The sequence below is a fragment of the Pan troglodytes genome, chromosome 1 (genome assembly GCF_028858775.2).
Source record: "Pan troglodytes isolate AG18354 chromosome 1, NHGRI_mPanTro3-v2.0_pri, whole genome shotgun sequence".
Taxonomy (NCBI): domain Eukaryota; kingdom Metazoa; phylum Chordata; class Mammalia; order Primates; family Hominidae; genus Pan; species Pan troglodytes.
In genome coordinates this window covers 1373537-1398495 of record NC_072398.2, presented here as the reverse complement: position 1 = coordinate 1398495, position 24959 = coordinate 1373537, and the positions used below count along the sequence as shown (strand labels likewise).

The 24959-nt window shown below is 36.1% G+C and overlaps 3 protein-coding genes across 5 annotated transcripts in view; 2 read left to right on the top strand and 1 right to left on the bottom strand.

The window, feature by feature from the left end:
- The window catches only part of LOC104004828 (uncharacterized), a 225911-nt gene that overhangs the window by 77821 nt on the left and 123131 nt on the right, over positions 1–24959 (top strand). The window lies entirely within an intron of this gene.
- LOC104004827 (olfactory receptor 14A2) lies at positions 2216–3156 on the bottom strand. The gene is given in 2 exon segments (XM_009441843.1): positions 2216–2457; positions 2460–3156. Coding segments are annotated over 2 exon segments (939 nt in total).
- OR14K1 (olfactory receptor family 14 subfamily K member 1) lies at positions 17704–18645 on the top strand. Its single transcript, XM_009441842.1, has one exon. It carries the CDS (start codon positions 17704–17706, stop codon positions 18643–18645), a length of 942 nt encoding a protein of 313 aa, XP_009440117.1.

Sequence of the window (24959 nt, the reverse complement as noted above, 5' to 3'; positions counted from 1 at the left end):
CATCTGCAAACAACTGCAACCTAAGCCACTAAGGAACACACAGAAACTACTGACATTGACAATGGTAAAAGAAATCAAACAGTGGCTACAGTATGGTGCATATCCAGAACCAAAGCCAAAGCAATCTGCCCAACCAAAATTGAAGCCACATATATAGTAAGAAAAAGTATTTCTTTACAGAAGCTACTCCATAAACCTGGAAGAAGTGACTGTTAAATGAGATGCACAGATATCAACATAGGGATGAAAGAAACACAAAACAGCAAGGAAACATGACACCTACAAAGGAAGACAATAATTCCCCAGTAAAAGACCCCAAAGAAAAGGCATATAAAATGCCTGAAAAAAAATTATTCTCTGAAAGAACCCGAGTGAGATACAAAAGAACACAGATAAATAATGCAAAGAAATAAGAAAAAAAAAATCATGATCCGAATCAGAAATTCGACAAGAAATAGATACCGTAAAAAAGAACAAATAGAAATCCTGGAACTAAAGAATTTAATGAATGGAATAAAAATGTAATTGAGAGCTTCAACAAAATACTAGATGAAGTAGAAGAAAAAAATTTTGAACTTGAAGACAACTCTGTTGAAATAATTCAGGCAGACAAAGAAAAACACAAATACTCCAATTTGATTATTATACATTATATGCCTGAATCAATATATCATATGTACCCTATAAATATATACAATTATTGTGTATCAATAAAACTAATAAAGTATAAGAAAAAGAGGACTATAATTATAAAATATCAGATGCTACTAAAAACAAAAGGGAGGACACTGAAAAATCTCAACAGATTTTCCACAATGCACGTAATTTCTTAAATATTTAAACCAAAAACATTTCACCAATATAATTTAACTGAGGGTAGGGTAACAGTCTTTTCTCTTTTACAACTCTGCTTACTCAACTCTGACAATAGGTAGATGTACATGTCAAAGTAATTGATTCATGTTTAGCATACATTTTTTTCTTTAAAGGGAAAGAACAAATAATTGTGTGATTTTCCCTCTGGTAGAACTTAAAGGAAATTTTATGTGTAAGATATATCATGAAAGTTTAATTTAACCTTATTTATATTTTTAGCATCTTATTTTGGTATGGTAAAAATCAACATAGCTGTCAGAGGATATTTGGGACATGATTAAATAAGATAACATGTGACTCAGAATTAATACCTGGCCATCTAGTTAATTCAATGGTTAATAAAACATTAGTAACATGATTGATAAAAGAGCATAATAATTGAGAACAATCTTAGGAATATTTGTATTTTTTCTTAGATAAATAAGAACATAACAAAGTCAATATAAAACCCAGAAAGTTATTGTAATAAGACACAGAATCTCTAGGGGGGTTATACAGAAGGTAAAGAAAAAGGTTTCACATTGTAGACACTCGTGGTTAAACCAAAGGAAGTCTATCACAACTGAATGACTTGGGAAATCACTTTAACACATTTCCAAGCTTCTTTTCAGAATCAGATTTAAAACATTATTCTTTATACAGGGAGAGGTGAAGGCCTTTCTGAACTATAGACATGCAGACACATAGAAACACACAGTTCTCAGACCTTCAGAACTCTGCCTGGCCTGTTTCTGGAAATACTATTTACTGGGTGACCACCACTTGCCTAGGAGACCTTGGCTCAGACATGTCTTCTCACCTCTGCTTTAGGTGTCCTGCAGATTGTTTGCAGATCTGGGCACACCTCTAAAATGGCCTTAGCTCACTGTGTTATTTTTGCCTAGTATTGTTCTTGCTCAGCTCTAGCTAGATTCTCAGGGGAGTCATGTGAATTTTATCTGGGTAGTATAATGCAAATGCATTATACTGCACTCATTGAATCACCTCAGCATTTTTAATTTGTTCTCAGTGAATAAAATAGAGAAAATGGGTTATTAAGAGACCAAAGATGAAAGCATCATGTTAAACAGAACCAATTCTTTCAGAAAGTTATAATACAAAGGCAGAAATGCTTTGTCATAGAAGAATACCAAATGATTACTATAACACTATGTATTATCCTGATGTAATGCAATTAAGTGACTTAGAAATAGTCAGTTAGGCTCTTGAGTATTTATTTCTTCAGGGAAAAAATAATGTGAGTATATTGCTTTCTTTTCTCAGGTCTTTCCAAAGTTACAAATAAGGAAAGTTTCTTGTGATCTGTGAGGCACTGTATCACTGACAGAACTTGAAAGTGTTAAATGAAGTAAGCCTCCTGACCATATGTTTTCTGCAACAACCTTATCAGAGCACATTTCGTGTCATTGTTCCGCAGGCTGTAGGTTACAGGGTTAAATACTGGAGGCATCACAGTGTAGATCACAGAAAGCAGCCTGTCAATAACAGATGGTGAATTTGAAGGTGGCTTAAGATAAACAAAATAAGCAGTTATGATAAAAACAGTGAAAACAATGAGATGGGGGAAGCATGTGGAAAAAGCTTGGACTGACCTTTAGTGGTAGGGATCTTCAGTACAGTGGAGAAGATATAAATGTAAGAGATCACAATACAGATGAAACAAGAAATGCTTAAACACGCACCAACTCCAATACCTGCATAAATTACCGTGAGTGTTTCAGAACAGGAAATCCTTAGTAATGAAGGAACATCACAGAAAAACTGTGGAATCACACTGGAGCCACAGAAAGGCATGGAAAATGTGCCAGCTGTGTACACAGTACCAAAGAGCCCTCCAATGGCCCAGGAAACACTTGCCATTAACACACAGACGCCAGTATTCATGATTACCTCGTAGTTCAGGGGACAGCAGATGGCTACATAGTGGTCATAGGACATGGCAGTGAGGATAAATATCTCTCCTGCTGAGAAGGAAGTCATTAAAAGTAGCTGGAAGGCACATCCTAGAATGGAAATGGAATTGTGGGTTAGGTTGTTGACAATGAATTTTGGGATCGGAAAAGACACCAGGAAGACATCCAAAAAGGATAAGTTCTTCAGGAAGAAGTACATGGGTGTTTGGAGCTTTACGTCCAGGGTAATGAGAGTAATGATGAGAGGGTTACTCATTAGGGCTGCCAGGTAAATCAGTAGGAAGAGCACACCATATAAAATCTGCAGCTTCTGGATATTAGAAAACCCCATAAGAAGAAATCCTGTCACCAAGGTGACATTGGCCATACTAGATTCTCTTCAGTGCCTGTCAAGGTGAGAAAATATGCAAAAAAAGAATAAAGGAGAAAAAAATTAAAAAATTAGTCTATACAGACTAGCAAGAGTCATACTGATATACAAAAATATTCAATGGAAAGGAGTCATGTACCTACCTAAAATGGCTCTCCATTTACTTAAAACTTCATTGTTCATTTTTTAAGATAAACTCCATGAGTAATGTGTAAATTCCATTAGACTTTATGAGTTTTACCTAATCCTATAGCCTCAAACTTAATTTCTTGTTACAAGACACATGTAACTTGACTAAACACAGAAGCTTTTCCAACCCACTGAGAATTTGCATCAAATTATTATTATGCCATGCTTCATGATGAATCCTTTGCTTTCAGAAAAGCAATCCAAAGGCCCATGTCTTTAGATTGTGTTAGTATCCCTAATATCCTATACAGGTGCAAAATATCAATTATCATGTGATGTTGTAAACATGAAGTCACACTTACAGATGTATTGAATAATCTAACACAGGTAAATAACCTTCTCTATTCTAATGATAGTAAGCAAGGGAAAATAAACAAGGATTTGTTGTTCAATGTTTGTATTATCTTGAGGTCATGCAATTCTAACATAATGAATATCTCACTTAGTGTAGAAATAAAAATGAATTATTTAGCAAAATTTCATGTTCTTTGAATGTGCATATGTGTACTAAAGCCACATCATTATAAGGGTGGTTGATTTGTTTATAAAGGAATTTTGACAGGGCACCATGATAAAATGGCTTTCCCATCCTAACTGAATAATTTTTCTTGATCATGGTCAGTTGTCGATAATTTACTTTGTAAAACTATCAAATATCTTCTTTCAGTGTTTAAAATATTTCCCTCAATTATTAGTTACTGATGTAGAGTTATTTATTCTTTATTGAAAAGATAAAAAAAATGTTCCATATATATCAGACATCAAACTAGATGGTAGAGATTTAAAAAATAAACAACTTTGTTTTTTCCAAGGAGCTTTCTGTTGATGGGAGGAGGCATAAAAAGAACAAATAAATTAGTAAACAAGATAAACTCAGATTGGGGGAGGCATTAAGATAATATAAAGGTGTTATTTTAGAGATTAACCAGATGAAAGGGCTTTCTATGTGGGTGACCTGGGGGCTGACAACAAAATGAAGAGAAGAAATACAGGACAAAGATCTGTAGAGAAGATGCTTTAGGAAAAGAAGCTTAAAAAATAAAGTAAAGGTTATGGACATTTGGATCACATGTGGAGAAGCAGTATATAGTGAACTTGGAAAATGTGGTAGAGTGATTAAATAATTCTGAAGACATTTATTAGCTTACTTCAATGGTCAGTCTGGAGAAATACACAAGGAAGGGCAAAAGGGAGGAGGAAGGATAATTAATTGTTTTTTTGTCTGCCCTAAATTTCCTTAATATCTACAAGATTTTGTTTATTTATTTATTTATTTTATTTTATTTTATTTTTTATTATACTTTAAGTTTTAGGATACATGTGCACATTGTGCAGGTTAGTTACATATGTATAAATGTGCCATGCTGGCGCGCTGCACCCACTAACTCGTCATCTAGCATTAGGTATATCTCCCAATGCTATCCCTTCCCCCTCCCCGCACCCCACAACAGTCCCCAGAGTGTGATATTCCCCTTCCTGTGTCCATGTGATCTCATTGTTCAGTTCCCACCTATGAGTGAGAATATGAGGTGTTTGGTTTTTTGTTCTTGCGATAGTTTACTGAGAATGATGATTTCCAATTTCATCCATGTCCCTACAAAGGACATGAACTCATCATTTTTTATGGCTGCATAGTATTCCATGGTGTATATGTGCCACATTTTCTTAATCCAGTCTATCATTGTTGGACATTTGGGTTGGTTCCAAGTCTTTGCTATTGTGAATAGTGCCGCAATAAACATATGTGTGCATGTTTCTTTATAGCAGCATGATTTATAGACCTTTGGGTATATACCCAGCAATGGGATGGCTGGGTCAAATGGTATTTCTAGTTCTAGATTCCTGAGGAATCGCCACACTAACTTCCAGAATGGTTGAACTCGTTTACAGTCTCACCAACAGTGTAAAAGTGTTCCTATTTCTCCACATCCTCTCCAGCACCTGTTGTTTCCTGACTTTTTAATGATTGCCATTCTAACTGGTGTGAGATGGTATCTCATTGTGGTTTTGATTTGCATTTCTCTGATGGCCAGTGATGGTGAGCATTTTTTCATGTGTTTTTTGGCTGCATAAATGTCTTCTTTTGAGAAGTGTCTGTTCATGTCCTTCGCCCACTTTTTGATGGGGTTGTTTGTTTTTTTCTTGTAAATTTGTTTGAGTTCATTGTAGATTCTGGATATTAGCCCTTTGTCAGATGAGTAGGTTGTGAAAATTTTCTCCCATTTTGTCGGTTGCCTGTTCACTCTGATGGTAGTTTCTTTTGCTGTGCAGAAGCTCTTTAGTTTAATTAGATCCCATTTGTCAATTTTGTCTTTTGTTGCCATTGCTTTTGGTGTTTTAGACATGAAGTCCTTGCCCATGCCTATGTCCTGAATGGTAATGCCTAGGTTTTCTTCTAGGGTTTTTATGGTTTTAGGTCTAATGTTTAGGTCTTTAATCCATCTTGAATTGATTTTTGTATAAGGTGTAAGGAAGGGATCCAGTTTCAGCTTTCTACCTATGGCTAGCCAGTTTTCCTAGCACCATTTATTAAATAGGGAATCCTTTCCCCATTGCTTGTTTTTCTCAGGTTTGTCAAAGATCAGAGAGTTGTAGATATGTGGCGTTATTTCTGAGGGCTCTGTTCTGTTCCATTGATCTATATCTCTGTTTTGGTACCAGTACCATGCCGTTTTGGTTACTGTAGCCTTGTAGTATAGTTTGAAGTCAGGTAGTGTGATGCCTCCAGCTTTGTTCTTTTGGCTTAGGATTGCCTTGGTGATGCGGGCTCTTTTTTGGTTCCATATGAACTTTAAAGTAGTTTTTTCCAATTCTGTGAAGAAAGTCATTGGTAGCTTGATGGGGATGGCATTGAATCTATAAATTACCTTGGGCAGTATGGCCATTTTCACAATATTGATTCTTCCTACCCATGAGCATGGAATGTTCTTCCATTTGTTTGTATCCTCTTTTATTTCCTTGAGCAGTGGTTTGTAGTTCTCCTTGAAGAGGTCCTTCACATCCCTTGTAAGTTGGATTCCTAGGTATTTTATTCTCTTTGAAGCAATTGTGAATGGGAGTTCACTCATGATTTGGCTCTCTGTTTGTCTGTTGTTGGTGTATAAGAATGCTTGTGACTTTTGTACATTGATTTTGTATCCTGAGACTTTGCTGAAGTTGCTTATCAGCTTAAGGAGATTTTGGGCTGAGACAATGGGGTTAATGCCCACAAGAGAAAGCAGGAAAGATCCAAAATTGACACCCTAACATCACAATTAAAAGAACTAGAAAAGCAAGAGCAAACAAATTCAAAAGCTAGCAGAAGGCAAGAAATAACTAAAATCAGAGCAGAACTGAAGGAAATAGAGACACAAAAAACCCTTCAAAAAATTAATGAATCCAGGAGCTGGTTTTTTGAAAGGATCAACAAAATTGATAGACCGCTAGCAAGACTAATAAAGAAAAAAAGAGAGAAGAATCAAATAGACACAATAAAAAATGATAAAGGGGATATCACCACCGATCCCACAGAAATACAAACTACCATCAGAGAATACTATAAACACCTCTATGCAAATAAACTAGAAAATCTAGAAGAAATGGATAAATTCCTTGACACATACACTCTCCCAAGACTAAACCAGGAAGAAGTTGAATCTCTGAATAGACCAATAACAGGAGCTGAAGTTGTGGCAATAATCAATAGTTTACCAACCAAAAAGAGTCCAGGACCAGATGGATTCACAGCCGAATTCTACCAGAGGTACAAGGAGGAACTGGTACCATTCCTTCTGAAACTATTCCAATCAATAGAAAAAGAGGGAATCCTCCCTAACTCATTTTATGAGGCCAGCATCATTCTGATACCAAAGCCAGGCAGAGACACAACCAAAAAAGAGAATTTTAGACCAATATCCTTGATGAACATTGATGCAAAAATCCTCAACAAAATTCTGGCAAACTGAATCCAGCAGCACATCAAAAAGCTTATCCACCATGATCAAGTGGGCTTCATCCCTGGGATGCAAGGCTGCTTCAATATACGCAAATCAAGAAATGTAATCCAGCATATAAACAGAGCCAAAGACAAAAACCACATGATTATCTCAATAGATGCAGAAAAAGCCTTTGACAAAATTCAACAACCCTTCATGCTAAAAACTCTCAATAAATTAGGTATTGATGGGACGTATTTCAAAATAATAAGAGCTATCTATGACAAACCCACAGCCAATATCATACTGAATGGGCAAACACTGGAAGCATTCCCTTTGAAAATTGGCACAAGACAGGGATGCCCTCTCTCACCACTCCTATTCAACATAGTGTTGGAAGTTCTGGCCCGGGCAATTAGGCAGGAGAAGGAAATAAAGGGTATTCAATTAGGAAAAGAGGAAGTCAAATTGTCCCTGTTTGCAGATGACATGATTGTATATCTGGAATAGCTACAAGATTTTAAAAATTTTGCTTTGAAACAGAGAGTACTTTAACATTTTACCAACAGAAATTTGAAATTAATACCATAAAATAATTCCAATTTTTCAACCACATGGACACAGGATTACTCATCAGATGTCCTTAAGGAGATAATTCCATCACATCTACACAAGGGTAGAAATATGCCTCCCAGAATAAAAAGTTTAATTTGTCAGTTGATTACCTGAAATTAAAACAAAACATCTAGCTTCCTTCATAAACTCCGTGTCAACATAGCACATGGTTCCATCTCTAGACTTTTGATAAAAGACTCAAAGAGCTCTGCAAAGCTGTGGTAGTTTCTTCACATGGAAGGATGCATACTTCCACAATGAGGAAGGCTATTTGCCTTTCTTTTATTTCAAATTTGACATAATTTGTAAACGTCTATAGTCAAGGGACTGCAACAAATTATTTTTAAGGCACTTGGCTAATACTTTAGAATTCCCCAAAGAAAAATGTTTTAAATATTTTCTGAATCACCTTGTTAAGTGATTATCTCTTAAGACCATTAGCAGTATAATCACATGTGTTTTCTGTAGGGAGGAAACAACTGTTTCCAACGTAGGTCCAGAACATTCTGAAATATACTGTTAAGGACATGACTCAGTCTTTTAGCAGAAAAATAATAAAGTACTCAAATATTCCCTTAATTCTACTTATCATAGAGTTATAGGCTATAGGACAGTGATAACCAAGCTATGTAATATACTGTATAATAATCATCTGAGCACTTTGCTAAAAATGAAGACTCCTGAAACATACAACAAGCCAACATAACATAGTTGAAGATTTGCTTGTAGCTCTGTTCCCCTTTAGACTTAAGAGTTTATATTAAGCCTATGGTTAAGTTACTTAAAATGGTTTCTTTCTATTTTCTTTTGAACATGGTTTTGTTTTTCATTCGAAGCATAGTTATTTCATTTGATTTGGTTTGCATTTAATTTTAAAGTTTTTTGTCCTTTACTTTTGTTGACAGTTTTTATATGTAAAAAATCAATATGCTTCTCCAAAGTAAAAATACACACAAAACCCCACAGAATACTATTCTCAATGAAATGTCACTCTCTATCCTTTCCACCCCATTGCTCGAGATCTACAGAAAAGCAATTTCAGGGTTTACTGGTTTGTTGTTTGCAGGTTTCAATTTTACAAAAAAAGATTTGCTCATGTTTTCTTGTTACTTATAGCATACGAAGTATACTTGCTTACATTTGATTCTTTAATGTAATAAATGCTGGCAAACAGATACAGTTTATGGAAACTGCCTTCATTATCATTATTTTTTAATGGTTGAAGAATACTCCAATGTAAATATAGGTAATAGTTTATTCAATAATTACTATATGTTTTGGTATTTAGTTTTCAAAATTTTGTGGTTATAAACGAAGCTGCCAAATAGAAACCTTGTGAACATTTATTAAATTACAGGAGGTACACTTCAGGGTATTATATAAATGAGTCAAAGGTGGCTCCTGTAGATTGGCCCTCACGTAGTTTGCTTCTTCACAGCAGGCTGTGACAGTTAGCTCAAACCCTGATGACACCAAACTCAAGTCGTTACAAATCCAGTTGATTCAAACATAGCAAAAAAACCTCACATGTTTTAGTCATATATAACCTGCCTACCTCTACCCTGCATAACTGCACCCAACATCTGCTAGCTATAATGAAAATTAACCCTGGGGCTATAAAACACTTCAAACCACTTACCCTGCCAGATAATTTTTGTTTTTTACTGTTTTATTTCCTCTTTCTTTTCCTCCATTTCTTCTTTCCTGCCATTTTTCAGTGATTATTTGAATAATTTTTAAAATTTCTTTTAAAAATTTGTTGGTTTTCTAGCTGCTTTTTATTGTGTATAGCTGCCCCAGGAATGAGAAAATATACATACTTAACTTTTTCTAACTCTACTTATAATTGATAATGCACTTCTTGTAAAATAATATCTTTGGCATTTACACATGTATTAGTCAGGGTTCTCCAGAGAAACAAAACTGACTGGATAAAAAAATATATATATTTGAAGGCCTGGAAATGGGAACTCTGATGTTGGAGGGCCAGGAGAAGGTTGCTATCCCAGCCCAGGAAGAGGGTGTGAATTCACCTTTCCTCTGCCTTTTTGTTCTATTTATACTCTCATTGGATTGGATGATGCCTCTCCACCTTGGTGAGGGCGAGTTTCTTTACTCAGTCTGCTATTTCAAATGCTAATTTCTTCTGGAAACACCTTGATAGACACACTCAGAAATAATGTTTTACCAGCTACTTGGGCACTGTTTAGTCCAATCGTATTGACACATAAAATTAACTATCATAGCCCATATATGACCATGTCTGATACTATTAACTTTTTTTAGTATTTCAGTATATTTCTTGTATTATTTATTTCATTCTAAAGATCTTACTCCAGTGTTTCTTACAGGCAGTTTTGCTGTCAACAAATTCCTCTTAGGCTTTTTTAATCTAGTGCTGTCTTTATTTTTCCTTCATTCTCAATTATATTTTTGCTGGACATGAAATTTTTGATTGATAGTTGCCCCTCCAAACCTTTCAACCTTTCAGTATGCTGAGGATGTTTTTCTGTTCTCTTTGTGTAATCATCATTTCTAGTGAGAAGTCATTATTCACAGTATTTTTTCCCTTTATGTAATATATTACTAACTTTTTCTTGCTGCTTTAAAGATTGGTGCTTATACTTTGCTTTCAATAGTTTTACTATTATTTATTTTTGTTTGAGTTATTTGTGTTTGTGTTCTGACTGGTGTTTTTTAGCACCTTGTACCTACAGATTTCTATTTCCCTCAGATTTCAAAAAATATTGGCCATTATATCTATAATTATTTTTTCTGGCATGTTCTTTTTTTTTCTCCTTCCAATTCATCAGCTTAGATAATTTATATGCTCTATCTTCAATGTACTTACTCCCTCAGTAAAATTTTAATTTCAGAAATAGAAATTTTCAATTTTGTAATTTCTATTTGGTTATTTTAAAGTGTTTCTATTTCTTTGTGGAGAAATCCCATTTGTATACTGAGATTTCACATGTATTGAAAACATATTTTTTTTTCTTAATTGAGACAAATGACCAATGTAAGTATCTTTGTCTGTTTGCTTCAACATCTGGTTCATCTTGAGTTTGGCCTAGATTTATTTTCTTTTCACATCTTAATGGGTTTAATTTTTAGATCCCTCATATGATGGGTAGAATTTATCCTGAATATTATGAAAGCTGAATTGTAGAGATTCTACATTTTATTTTATTTTTAAGTGAGTATTATTTCCACATATTAACAAGCCATTTCTTCATTGGTCTTGAACTACAATTTTTATTTCATTTGCAGTAGCTTCCATTTCATTCAGATCTTGGTATGGCTGAATATCTTTCGGTCTTTCTGTGCATGTGTGATTCAGGGGTAAGCCAGAGATGTGGGTAGAAAGTGTTTGGCCTAACTTTTTTTTTGTATTTTACTTTAAAGATCTCTACACTCAGGATTTACAGTCCCCAGTCTTCTCTTTTCTGGCGCCCCAGTCCAGAAAAAAATAGGATCTATCTCTATCCATTTTGGCCAGCATCGTAAGCTCACCACTGTTGTGTTGCTGTATGAATTGCACATATCCCAACGCTGAAAGCTGTGATGGAGGAAACTAAAATGGTTAAGCGCCCTTACAACACTTCTCCAAGTGAACAGAAACCTTTGGCCACAGTCCGCCAGCACTTATTCAGGTGTTTTTTATATTATGTTTAGGTTTCACATGTGCTTTCTGTTGGAGAAAAGGAGGGGTCTGAGGAGCTCTTTCCTAGTCCATCTTATTTGGAAGTAAAACCTCTCTTTTAGCAAAAGCGAGCATGGCCTTACCAAATGACCTAGTGATTTGGTCCCTTGGTACTTACCCAACTGATTTGAAAAGTTATGTGCAAACAAATCCTGCATATAAGTGCTTATAGAAGTTTTATTTATAATCACCAAAACTGAAAGAAACTAAGTAGTCCTTCAGTAGGTGAGTGGATAAAGTATACTTCAACAATGCAGTAGAATACTAATCATCAGTAAAAAGGCATGAGATATCCACACAACAACATGGATGAATCTTGGATGCATTTTGCTAAGTGAAGAAGCAAGTCTGAAAGTCTGGCTTCTTTCAGACTCAGCACGCCCTTCCCCCAGGCAGGATATGTTTGTAGTAAAGTCTTTTTGCCTGGAGTGGTCCTTTGATCTGGGAAGGCTCTGGGCATGCTATGGTTACTTTTTCCATCCTTTTGCCAATCCAGGAGAGATTCTTTCTTGGCTTTTTATTCGAAAGCCTTAGTGGGATTCCTAGATATAAAACCAATGAAAGTACGAGGTCCCCCTGAGACTGCGGCCCTCAGGAGTTTCTTACTCTTACACCATCCTGAGAGCATTCGGAAATTCATCAAACTTGTGACCCTTCCAGTTTGTTATTTCTGTGGCTTTCGTTCCTAGTGAGCAGATCTTAGCTGTGACTCTGTATATTCACCTATCTCTCTAGATTTAAGGATTAATTTCCATAATAATGGACTAAAGACGAAAAATGAATAGATACACTTACCTCATTATCAGAAAACTGATTTGAAAGATTTGAAGAAATTTGTGACAAAAATCCTCAGTAACCTGGTATTGAAGGTAACCTCTTAAACTGATAAAAGGCATCTGAAAAGAAACAAAAACCAAAGAAATGCATTGGACTACGGAACAATTCCTATTTTACAAACCTTCTGAAACTTAAGGAAAGACATTTCCTGTTTCTGTTCAATCATGCTATCTGCTCATTCTACTCCCTCACTCCCTGTCCTTTCTAGTCTTCCTCACTCTCCCTATATAACAAAAGCCCTTTCTGCCTGACCATTTAGAGGACTACAGGTATCATGCTTGGGGAAATTCTTTCTATTGCAATACTCTTTTTGAATAAGTTATCTGCTAACTCAAAACCAAGAAGAACAAAAACAAAAGCCAACAAAATGAACAAAAGACAAAACCCTGCAACTAATATCATAGTTAATGCTGAAAGCCAGAATGTTTATTCTGCAGATCTGGATCAAAAAGGATTATTCTCTCACCACCTCTATTTAGCCCCAAGCAGTGAAAAAAGGTAAGAAAAAGAAAAAGAAAATTCATTAAAAATGAAGAAGTGCAACTTTTCCTCACAAAATGAGTATCTACGTAGACATTTTGAGAAATCTACAAAACAGCTACCAGAGCTACTATGCTAGTTAAGAAGGTTGCATGATAAAAATCAGGCTGTTACATGGTATTAAAAAACAAATGGAAATGGAAAGCAAAAACAATATCATTTATATTATGTTACAGGTTGAACTGTGTCTTTCCAAAATTCATCTTTTGAAGTCCTAACCTCCAAGACCTCTGAATGTGACTGTATTTGGAGAAAAATCCTTTAAAGAGCTTATTAAGATAAAGTGAGGCCATTAGGATGGTCCCCAATCTAAACTTACTGATGCCTTATTAGAACAGGGATTAGGGCACGCAGAGAGACCCTGGGGGCACGCATGCACAGAGACGACCACAGGGAGAGGCAGCAAGACAGTGTCCATCTGCAGCCCGAGGAGAAGATTCAGAGGAAACCAAGGCAGCTGACGTCTTGATCTCAGATGTGCAGCCTCCAGAATCGTGAGAAACACCCACTCACAGACGGCGTGTTTAAGCCACCCCATCTGTAGTATTTTGTCATGGCAGCCTAAACAAACAAATACAGATTTGGATCAAACTCATGAAGTATCTACTGATTAATTTAACAAAATGAGCTTGGGGGTTGTGTACTGATATGTACTGAAATAACAAAATGTTTCTGAGAATCTTTTAGAGACTTAAAAATGGAGGGATATACCATCTTTATTGCTCAAAATACTCAATGTTGCTACAAATACAGTGTTTTCTACATTGATCTAGATTCAGTCCCTGTCAAAATCCCTAGGAATACCTTAAAAATCAATAAGCTAATTTTTAAAATGTAGATAATGAAGTCCTATGGGGCTGGATGTCATATGTCTCTTACGAAATGTCATAAAATGATGAAGAAGAAGGTCTAATCTAAACGTCAACTTCACGATGAATGTGGGGTGTCCACAAGAGGTTGCTGGATGACAGAAACAAGCTCTAGGCAGCATAGAGGCTGTCCCCACCAGGATATCTAGAAAGTCAGTCATTCAAAGCAAACTAATGAGCAAATAACTGGAAATTACGTGAATATAATATTACAAGATCAAAATCTGAAAATAAACTGTACCTCATCCCAACCCTGGAGAAGACGCCGCTGAGTTTCATTTTGTTGCTGCTTCCAAGGGAAATCTGAACTCGTAGGATGCTCATGAGGATGCCCCTGGCATCACTTAAGAATGAAACAGATGTTGGAAATTCGGTGCTCTTGGGAACTTTCTATACAGGCATCTCTCGTCATTTGTGAGAATCTGAAGGGACGTCATCTTCCCTGGAGGCTTAAATCCAGAGTGAGAGGGGAAAAGAAAGATCCAAGGGAAGTGTGATGGCTCAAGGACTTAAACAAATCCATGTTTCAGACCCCAAAGTCAGAGCACTGCATCTCCCAGTGTCCTTCTCAGTTGAAACTGGACTGAGATTATTACACTCAATTTAAAGATTCTGTGTACACACACCAAAATTTAAGGTGTCACATGCAAATGAATGTCTAGGATCCATTAGTCACATATTATGGATGCAATAAATAAAGGTTTATTCTCATGAGACCCAGAAAGATCTCCTTTTCTGACTCACTGGAGGAAAAGGTGTGGCATCACGTCTCAGATCTGAGGTGAGAGTGAAGAGCTGGGTCTCCAGGGCTTTAAAACCTATGAAATAAAATATAAGTACAAGTAAAAGTGTGACCTCCCAGGAGAGTCCCATATAGTCAATGAAAGTCTGTTTAAAGCTGCTTTAAAAGCCTTGCTCCTTCTTGAAGAAGGAAGTGCCTGATACAGAGGACATCAAGCAGAGCTTGGAGACTGCAAAAAAGAAATAAATACTGATACGTAGAGGACAGAAGTGGTCAATGAAAATCATCGTGAGTTTAACCCGGGGAGTTGGGGTCTTGAAGCAGGAATCGGTGAGCATATAGGAAACTGTTTGCAGCATTCACTAGATCTCCCTAAGAATTGAAAACTAGAGATCTCTTTGAACAAAAACTGTGAAAAGAAGTCCTAAATTACTTAGACATTTCATTTTTATTTTCTTCTCTTCTGAAATTATTTTGAAATAAATATAGAACTGTTTGGGAAAGCATTCTCACCGGCCTTTGTTATGAATGTTGCTTCTATTGATCTTACTCGAGAATGGAAACATTTTCCGGGGCTCAAGATTCCATATAGCCTTTGTTATGAATGTTGCTTCTGTTGATCTTACTCGAGAATGGAAACATTTTCCGGAGCTGAAGACTCCATATAGGCCTCCCTTCCCCTCCCCTCCCCTCTCCTCTCCTCTCCTCTTCCCCTTTGCTCTCTCATTCTCTCCATTCCTCATATTCTCAACAAAAGTGATAAAATTTGTTGTTAATATGATATAGAAATGGTAAAGAAACATATAAACCTGAACTTACTGTATCTTCCCAGCCTCCTTAGATACCCCTTGATTTTAGGATTATTTTGTGTATTATATGTATTTTCCCAGTTTTAGATTGATTGAGACTCAGATTGCATATTTTTATTTAATCATGTGGAATTTCCCTGGACCAAATAAGTATATAAATATAATGAGGCAAAGCTTTATTGTTATTAATGTTATCTGTAAAGAAAAGCACACAGACTTTTAAACTAATGCTATCACTCATTTCGTATGTAAGCATGTGAAATAAGGTGAAATATAAATAAAAAATGAGACTGAAGGGATAAAAATCTAGCATTGGAGTCAAACATCACTGGGGTGGAAGGAACTCAAAAGGACACTCACTCACTCACTGAGCTACCCTGGCTGTCTCTAAAACACACAGGCTAATGCAACAGAAACAAGGATGGATGGTTTGCTAGTTTGGAGGTAGCTCTTGGGGTATTTTGACACTGCTCCAGGTTTTATTCCCCAGCAGGTCAAACAAAGGAGGCTTTACTTTTGGGGCTTCCATGAATTAGCTCATGTTATGAGTCAGGCTCTCCATTATTGCTCTAAAGCTAGGGCCAGTGCTTTCTCCAACAAGAAAGCCCAAAGTTTGCAACATAGTAAGAAATTTCCATTTGCTCATGAGTCTTTTCAACTTAAAACATTATTTTATTTAATTTTTGTAGACATAGAGGGGTCTCATCTTGTTGTCCAGGCTTGTCTCGAATTCCTGGCCTCAAGAGATCCTCTGGCCTCAGCCTCCTAAAATGCTGGGATTACCGGCATGAGCCACCATGCCTGGTCCCTTTTCAACTTTAAATCACTTGTTAATTTAGTTCTCAGAAAATCACCTGTACTGAAATGGACATATTCTATGAAGGTTAGAGGTACGACTGCTCATCCTGGAAAAGCTCTGTTTATTCTTGCTCATCCTCTCGGCTGTGTGTGTGTGCATATGTGTGTATAGAGAAGGAGGAGAATGTATGTTGTAATGGTCTGCTACATTCTCTTTCAGTTGAAAAACTGCTGAACAACAAAGTGAGACTCTCTTGTGTCTACAAAAATAAAATATTTTTTAAGTTGAAAAGACTCAAGAGCAAATGGAAATCTCATGCTATGTTGCAAACTTTGGGTGTTCTTGTTGGAAAAAGCACTGGCAGTAGCTTTGGAGCAATAATGGAGAGCCTGACTTATAGCTCAACATGAGCAAGTTCATGGCTGCCCCAAACTTAAAGCCTCCTCTGTTTGACTTGCTGGGGAGAATAAAACCTAGAGCAGTGTCTACATACCCTAAGAGCTACTTCCAAACTAGCAAACCGTCCATCCTGTTTTCTGTTCTGTGTGTTTTAGAGATGGCCTGGAAACCAAAGGGGAAAGTGAAAAAATTGCCATTGAAGTGATACTAAAGTAAAATCAAGAGAGGTTCTAAAGACAAGATGATCTGAGGGAAAAACATGGCCAAAACTCTCCCTCACATTGGGGTGTGTGAGGGATCTCAGATGACAATCTCTGAATGTCTGTCACATAAGAGGACACACTGCATCTCTGGTTAGATGCAGTAGATATCCCTGTCTGTCGCTTCGTGTGGTTAATTAAATCCTTCCTAGAATATTATGTTAATCATCTGGCTAAGTCTCAGGTTTTTGTTCTTTTCATGAAAAATGACACTATATATTTGAAAACTGATTTGTGAAAATAACGAGTACTTTTTAATTTTTGTGCTATGCTATGTATATGGACTAAAGAAAGAAAAAAAATGATACTATAATCACATTTTCACCAAAGGAGTAAACTTTAATGCAAAAATGGGAGAATAATCTTAACATCCTTCAGTGAGAAGGGGATAGTAAATTAGAGTATCATCTGAGGATAATGACTATTTTAAATATTGCAGTAAGTAGCAAGCAGAAATTTCATTCATAACATTTAATACACACAAAACTACATTAACCAGGATATTTATACATGAAAATGTATGCCCTATTGCAGTTTTATATATAATTGCATAGCCAACCCTGTAATTCCCAAAGGAAATAAAATCACTCAAAAGTCATTTCAAGTAATGAGGGAGAGAAGTGAAGTTCTTTGCTTCTTTCATAATAAATCTTAGTCCAGGACTACTAAGTGTTAGACTGATATACCCACAGTTGTTTTACACCTGAGTCGATGAGAAATATAAATTGCTTGATATTTTTAAACTTTTTGTCTAGCCCTTGATGCTGCACATACCTTCATTCAACAAATGAAGAAACAAATGATACTTTTTAATATTAGTATGACTCTTATTTTCCTTTACTCAATAGGGCGCTTATAATTTTAAACTATGACCAATCAGACACAGATGATGGAATTCTTGCTTGTGAGATTTACTGAGAATTGGATGCTCCTGAGGCTGCATGCTTTGCTCTTCTCACTGATCTACCTCACGGCTGTGCTGATGAATTTAGTCATCATTCTCCTCATGATTCTTGACCATCGTCTCCACATGGCAATGTACTTTTTCCTCCGACATTTGTCCTTCTTAGACCTGTGTCTCATTTCTGCCACAGTCCCCAAATCCATCCTCAACTCCGTTGCCTCCACTGACTCCATCTTCCTGGGGTGTGTGTTGCAGCTCTTCTTGGTGGTACTGCTGGCTGGATCAGAGATTGGCATCCTTACTGCCATGTCCTATGACCGCTATGCTGCCATCTGCCGCCCCCTACACTATGAGGCTGTCATGAGCAGAGGGTTCTGTGTCCAGTTGATGGCTCTGTCCTGGCTCAACAGAGGGGCCTTGGGACTCTTGTACACAGCTGGAACATTCTCTCTGAATTTTTATGGCTCTGATGAGATACATCAGTTCTTCTGTGATGTCCCTGCCCTACTAAAGCTCATTTGTTCTAAAGAACATGCCATCATTAGTGTCAGTGTGGCCATTGGGGTCTGTTATGCATTTTCATGTTTAGTTTGCATTGTAGTTTCCTATGTGTACATTTTCTCTGCTGTGTTAAGGATATCACCGAGAGAGAGACAATCCAAAGCCTTTTCCAACTGTGTGCCTCACCTCATTGTTGTCACTGTGTTTCTTGTAACAGGTGCTGTTGCTTATTTAAAGCCAGGGTCTGATGCACCTTCTATTCTAGACTTGCTGGTGTCTGTGTTCTATTCTGTCCCACCTCCAACCTTGAACCCTGTTATCTACTGTCTGAAGAACAAGGACATTAAATCCGCTCTGAGTAAAGTCCTGTGGAATGTTAGAAGCAGTGGGGTAATGAAAAGATGACTAAAGTTGAAGATGGGAAGTAACTTTTTTTGTTGTTGTTGTTCTGCCATCCACTAGCTGTTTAAAATTATCTCTATTTTGGGATAAAAATGTCATGGAGTCTTGCTACTGATAATCTCAAGCAGTCAGTTTTAATAGAAATAGAAAGCAACTATTTTCCTACAATTTTTGCACTTTTTTTTTTTAAAATTTTGAGACGGAATCTCTCTCTGTCATCCAGGCTGGAGTGCAGGGGTGTGATCTTGGCTCAAGCAATTATCATGTCTCGGCTTCCCAAGTAGCTGGGATTACAGGTGTATGCAACCACGCCCAGCTATTTGTTTGTGTTTTTAGTAGAGACAGGGTTCCACCATGTTGGCCAGGCTGGTCTTGAATTCCTGACCTCAAGCAATCCGTTGGTCTCAGCCTCCAAAATTGTTGGGATTACAGCGTAAGCCATCGTGCCCATCTCTTTTCCTATACTTCTTCACTTGACATCTCTTATTCATGTAGAAATAATTAAGTTTTCCTATGACACCTTCAATGATTTTTACTCTTGTTCTGAAGATCCACATGCATTGCATGAGATTTGTATGAGGTTCTCATACCTCAAAAAGCTTTCATCTTTTCTGGCATTCTCTTCAGTTAGTTTCTGCTTTATTGTCCTATCTTTTCCAGCATTCTCTTCAGTTAGTTTCTGCTTTATTGTCCTAGATTTTGCATTGCATCTCAGGTTTTATCGATTCAACTTTCTTTATAGCTTCTGATTTTCACTATTTGGTAAAAGTTGTAATTTTAACTTAAAGTTATGATTTCAACTTACTTTTACAGTTTAAAAAATGTACTCAATTTTATTGCATTTTACCTATTTGATTCATGTGTGCTTGGTAGATTTTATACAATTACCCAAACACTTAGGAAGGTGATTTTCTCATGTCTTTTTAAAAATAAATTATGTTTTTGGAGTAGAATATTTTTCTCTTCATTAAAACTTCTTTTTCTCTAATGTGTTGATTCCTGACTTGTGCAAATTGCTTTCATAATGTATTAGAATTAATGAAATAGCATTTAGCACTGTTTCTAACATTGTGATAAATTATACATTTTCTGGACCTTTAATATTATATAACATTTCAAGTACCCTAAATGTGTAGAATTGTTTTCTACTCCTTGCTGCAGGAGACAATCGTGTCACCCTATTTGTCCTCTTGCTGCTTCTTTCCTAGAGATGGAAATTAACATTTGTTGCCTAATTTCACTGTATCAGACACTTTTGTGTATACCACCTCTATTAATCCTCTGACTGATATGAGGCAGCATGTAATACTGTTAAGCAGATGGGACAGGTGAGACTGAGCATCTTTTTGTTTATGTTACTCATAACTTAAGAATGTAATAAAATATGTTTCTAGCCTTTGGCAATACCTTTCAAACTCTGTATGCTCACTACAGCATCTATGAAACTTGGTCCATATTAGCTTCCTCATGAAATCTTCTATTTGCCCAAATTCTACCCAAATATTAAAATCTAGCTTAGATTTTTAGAGTCTAGCTATAAAATATTATGAAAGTGCTTAATTACATATTTCTCTGTCTCTAAACTCTTGTATGTCATTGTATGTATTGTATGTCAGAAAATAATTTAAATATCTTCTAGTGAGCTTTGCACAAATATTTGACAGAAAATAAATATATTTTTAAAATTTGTTTAACACAGAAACTGGATTATCTAATGCCTGCATGGAAAGTTCATGCATAAACTCTTTGATTTACTCTTATAGTGCAGTTCACAGTTGTGAGCATATAATGGTTTTGTCATTACTTCTTTAACACTGCCTGGATCCTAAGCCAATTCATTTCAATGCACCATAAATTTAGTTATGTGTGTTTAAGGAAAAATAAACATTGCATTAAATGAACTTATCAACTTTGAGTTGAATCCCTGTTATAGAAACATTGAATTGGAATATGAATAAAAAAGTGTGTTTGAGAACTGAAGGCACTGGATAATGACTATATTTTTAGAGAGCAACCATACAGAGTGAGTGATAAATCACACAAGTATGCATATGTTAAATATACATATAGATACAATCAAAGTTTCAATGGAAAAAAAGGGTAAGAAGTAGTAACAGGAAGTGAATTTTTGCTGTTTTGCATTCAAAGCAAAGAAAGCTGTAAATTGTCTTGAATCTATTGGTCATGTAGTTTTACATTTAAAGAGTACATTGCTGATGTTTGCTCTGATAGGTTGTGCTATGCAACTCTTTATTCACCATTGTGACACTTCTCTCCTTACTTTACGAAACGTTCATTGTACTATACCTACGTGCATTAGATGGAGACATGCCACAATGATTGAGAACCCTGCAAGCTTACAGATCACTTCTGTGATACCCTCCCCACCTTGTTTTCCAAAATTTTACCTTTACAGTGATGATACAGATGAAAGTAAATTGAAATAGTACTTCTATTTCAGTTCAAAGGAATTCCGAGTATCTGGCAAAAATAGCTTTGCTCAAATGTTGAAACAAAATGTGTATTGCACTTTTGGAAAGCTTCTTCACAGTAGTTTGTTATGGGTTTATGGAAAAGTCTGAACTTGGTATGGTGTGAAACAGATTGCTTTATTATTTTATTTCAAATACCATGTAATTTTTATTTTAATCATGTAATTTCCAGTCTGGTTTTCTTGTATCTCAATATTGAAATTTTGTTGAGATAATACACACACACACACACGCACACACACACACCATGAAGTGAAGACTGTGTTTACCATTGTAGAATGTAATCTGACGTTGAGATAATACACACACACACGCACACACACACACCATGAAGTGAAGACGGTGTTTACCATTGTAGAATGTAATCTGATGTTGAGATAATACACACACACACGCACACACACACACCATGAAGTGAAGGCGGTGTTTACCATTGTAGAATGTAATCTGACGTTGAGATAATACACACACACACACACACACACCATGAAGTGAAGACTGTGTTTACCATTGTAGAATGTAATCTGATGTTGAGATAATACACACACACACGCACACACACACACCATGAAGTGAAGGCGGTGTTTACCATTGTAGAATGTAATCTGACGTTGAGATAATACACACACACACACACGCACACACACACACCATGAAGTGAAGACTGTGTTTACCATTGTAGAATGTAATCTGATGTTGAGATAATACACACACACACGCACACACACACACCGTGAAGTGAAGGCGGTGTTTACCATTGTAGAATGTAATCTGACGTTGAGATAATACACACACACACGCACACACACACACCATGAAGTGAAGGCGGTGTTTACCATTGTGGAATGTAATCTCACATAACAAGAAGCTTATTTAAAAGACCCCACCAGTAGCTAATTCAATCAAATATCTAATATGAGCCACTTAGCTGCTTGTTCTAGGAAAGTGGGCTTCTATTCTCTGTGGGGCTATATGACAGAGGATAATCAATCAATATGATAATAAAATAGGGAATTAAGAAGATTACAAATATTTGATTTTTCCATTTACAAATTTAGGAAACTAATATGTGGAAATAATGATTTGAGACAACAAAACAACAGGAGGATACAAAGATGGGGAAAGACACAAAAAGGGGCACAAAAGTTTTCAAAAATATGCCTTGGAAAGTAGATATAGGTTATTTAATTAGAGATAGGAACTCTACAATTAAAAGTAATTTTTCAAGTTAAATGTATCTGGAACTATGCTATCAAATATGGCACCACTAGACACACGTGACTCCTGTGTACTTTGAAATATAATTTGTATAACTAAGGAGCTAAATTAGTACTTTTAATTAATTTGCATTTAAAAATTGATAGTCGATTCATTTATTGGAACATTTTTAAGTGTCCTTGAAACAACCAGAGTATGGAAATCTATTTTTTCCACTTCAAATTTCATAAAGTCTAAATACAAATTATTTCCAGTGAAAGTTTAGTGTTCCACTTCCTGCCCACAGAGCCCTCTACTGGAGTGCTTCCTGACTGTGGTGTCCCCTACCAGAACTCCCCCTACCAGAGCACCCCCTACCCATGGCACTCCTCTCTGGAGTGACCCCACTTGCAGAGCACCATGCCAGAACACCTCCCACCTATGATGCCCCTGCTGCCTCCACTGGAGCGTCTATAATGGCAGCCCCCAATCATTTCCTATTGAGTGCTGTTGCCAGTGGTCTGGGAGCACCTTGGCCCCTCCAGCCCAGCCAGAGATTGGCCTCAAGGGACAAAGTTTTGCACCAATTTTTATTTCCACCAATCATCTGTGACAATTTCTATCGTTCTGCAGTTTCAGGACTAATTGATATTTGGCAGGCCTTTTAATTTTAGGCATTCTGGTGGTCTGCAGGGACGTTTCATTATGTGTTTAAGATGCATTTCATTCATAATTAATGATTTTGAACACATTTTCAAATGTTTGTTGGCATTGCCTTTTTTTGTGTGTTGCCTCTTCAAGTTTCTTCATTATTGATTTATAGGAGTTTTTAAAAAAGTATTTTGGGTATGAGATCTTTGTTGGTTATATGCGTTTCCAGTGTCTTTTTGTACCTTAGAGTCTATCTTTTTAACTGTCTTCATGGAAACATAAGTCTTTAAGTGTGTTGTAATTGGTAAAAATTTTCCTTCATGGTTGGATCTTTTTCTGTCTCATTGAAGGTTTATTTTTCTAACCTCACGAGAAATATTGAATATATTCTGCTATATTATGTTTAAAAGCTTTATATTTTACCATTAAATTTTAGATCAATTATCTACCTGTAATTAATTTTTTGCACCCGGGGTAAAGTAGGCATCAAATTTTATTTTTAACCATATGGACATTTAAATGACCGCATCTTTTTCTCTGAAGTACTACCTTGGCCACTGCTCATGTCATATATATGCATGGTATAGTTTTTGGCCCTTATGTTGCCTATGCCTGAACAAATACCATAGTGTTCTAATGATTGTAATTCTGTAATATATTGATATCCACAGAGCAAATTATTTTTCCTTTATGATGACAGTTTTAGCTCTTTTCATATAATTTATATATGTTTTAGAACAGACTACAAATTTTCACACATATACATGTGATAGCTGGGATCTTTTTGTTTTGTTTACTCTAATGTAATCACGTTAAATCTGTTGATTAAGGAAAATAGAAATATTAATCATTTGGATCTTCAAATACATAAATATCATGAATTTTTATTGGTCTTCATTCCTCAATATATCTCTGACCTTCCTACTTGGATAAATATTATTATCTAAGAAGAACACTAATTTTCTTTGGGACAAATTGGTTAGGGTTGAATTCTCTGAGGTTTCTTAATTTCTTCTATTTGTGGGGGTTAAGAGTTTTGGATGTATTACACCTCTTCAAAGCAGATGCCGAATCAAAATTTGACATGAAAGATATCTATTGGTGGAGGACACTGTCCATAGATCTAGGTCTTTATTATTCCCATGTATCTTGATGGATATGCCAAAAATGTAAGCCTCTTCTTGTTCTTTTTAAATCTAACCTTAAGGGGTATACATGCAGTTCTGCTACATGGCTATATTGCATAGCCACGGGCCAAGGTTGAGCACAGCTGCCTGAGACATACTTTAAAGTTGCCTCAAGGAGTGCTTCAGAAAACAAAGGAGAACCTCCAGTTTTTAAAGAAAAAGGAACAAATCAGGAAAGGGGGAGATTATGAAGTTATAAATTGGACATACATTGTGGAACTATAGGGTAATGGTTACTCTGTTCAGTGTATGGTATTTTATGGCTACTTGGTGTCAGTCTAGAGCCCATGCAGAGAGTGGCTTCAAGAGTTAATTATTTAGCTCAAGGGAAGGAGTAAGACATGACTGTTATTGCACTTCAATGCGTTTCTTGGCCTGAAAATTAAAGGGGCTATGACTCCTCACATAAAAATATATTCTCTTTCTTACCTGGAAAACTAAGAATAATAGTATATTGAAGTAATAAGATAATTCTATAATTACATTAATAAAGCCATTGTGATCTATAATTAGGTAATTATCACCTATGAAATGCAAAGGAAAATATATCCAAACGTGATTAATAAATTATTACTTAAATCATTTGGAAAAGGAGCTAAGAAAAATTCTACAGTGATGCTATGAAAACATACACATTTAAAATACTCCTGCTGAGTGAAGGGGTTAAAAAAAAAGATGGTAGCTTGGAAAAAAAAATAGAAAGATGTCTTTTGGCTTTTTTTTTGATAGTATGAACCATAATTTAGTAAAGGAGAGAAAAAAATCTTCCCTAAGCAAAACCCCAAAGCCA

Bases quoted from the DNA above. Each gene is read 5' to 3' on its own strand.
- OR14K1 (XM_009441842.1), top strand. From the start codon at position 17,704: ATGACCAATCAGACACAGATGATGGAATTCTTGCTTGTGAGATTTACT.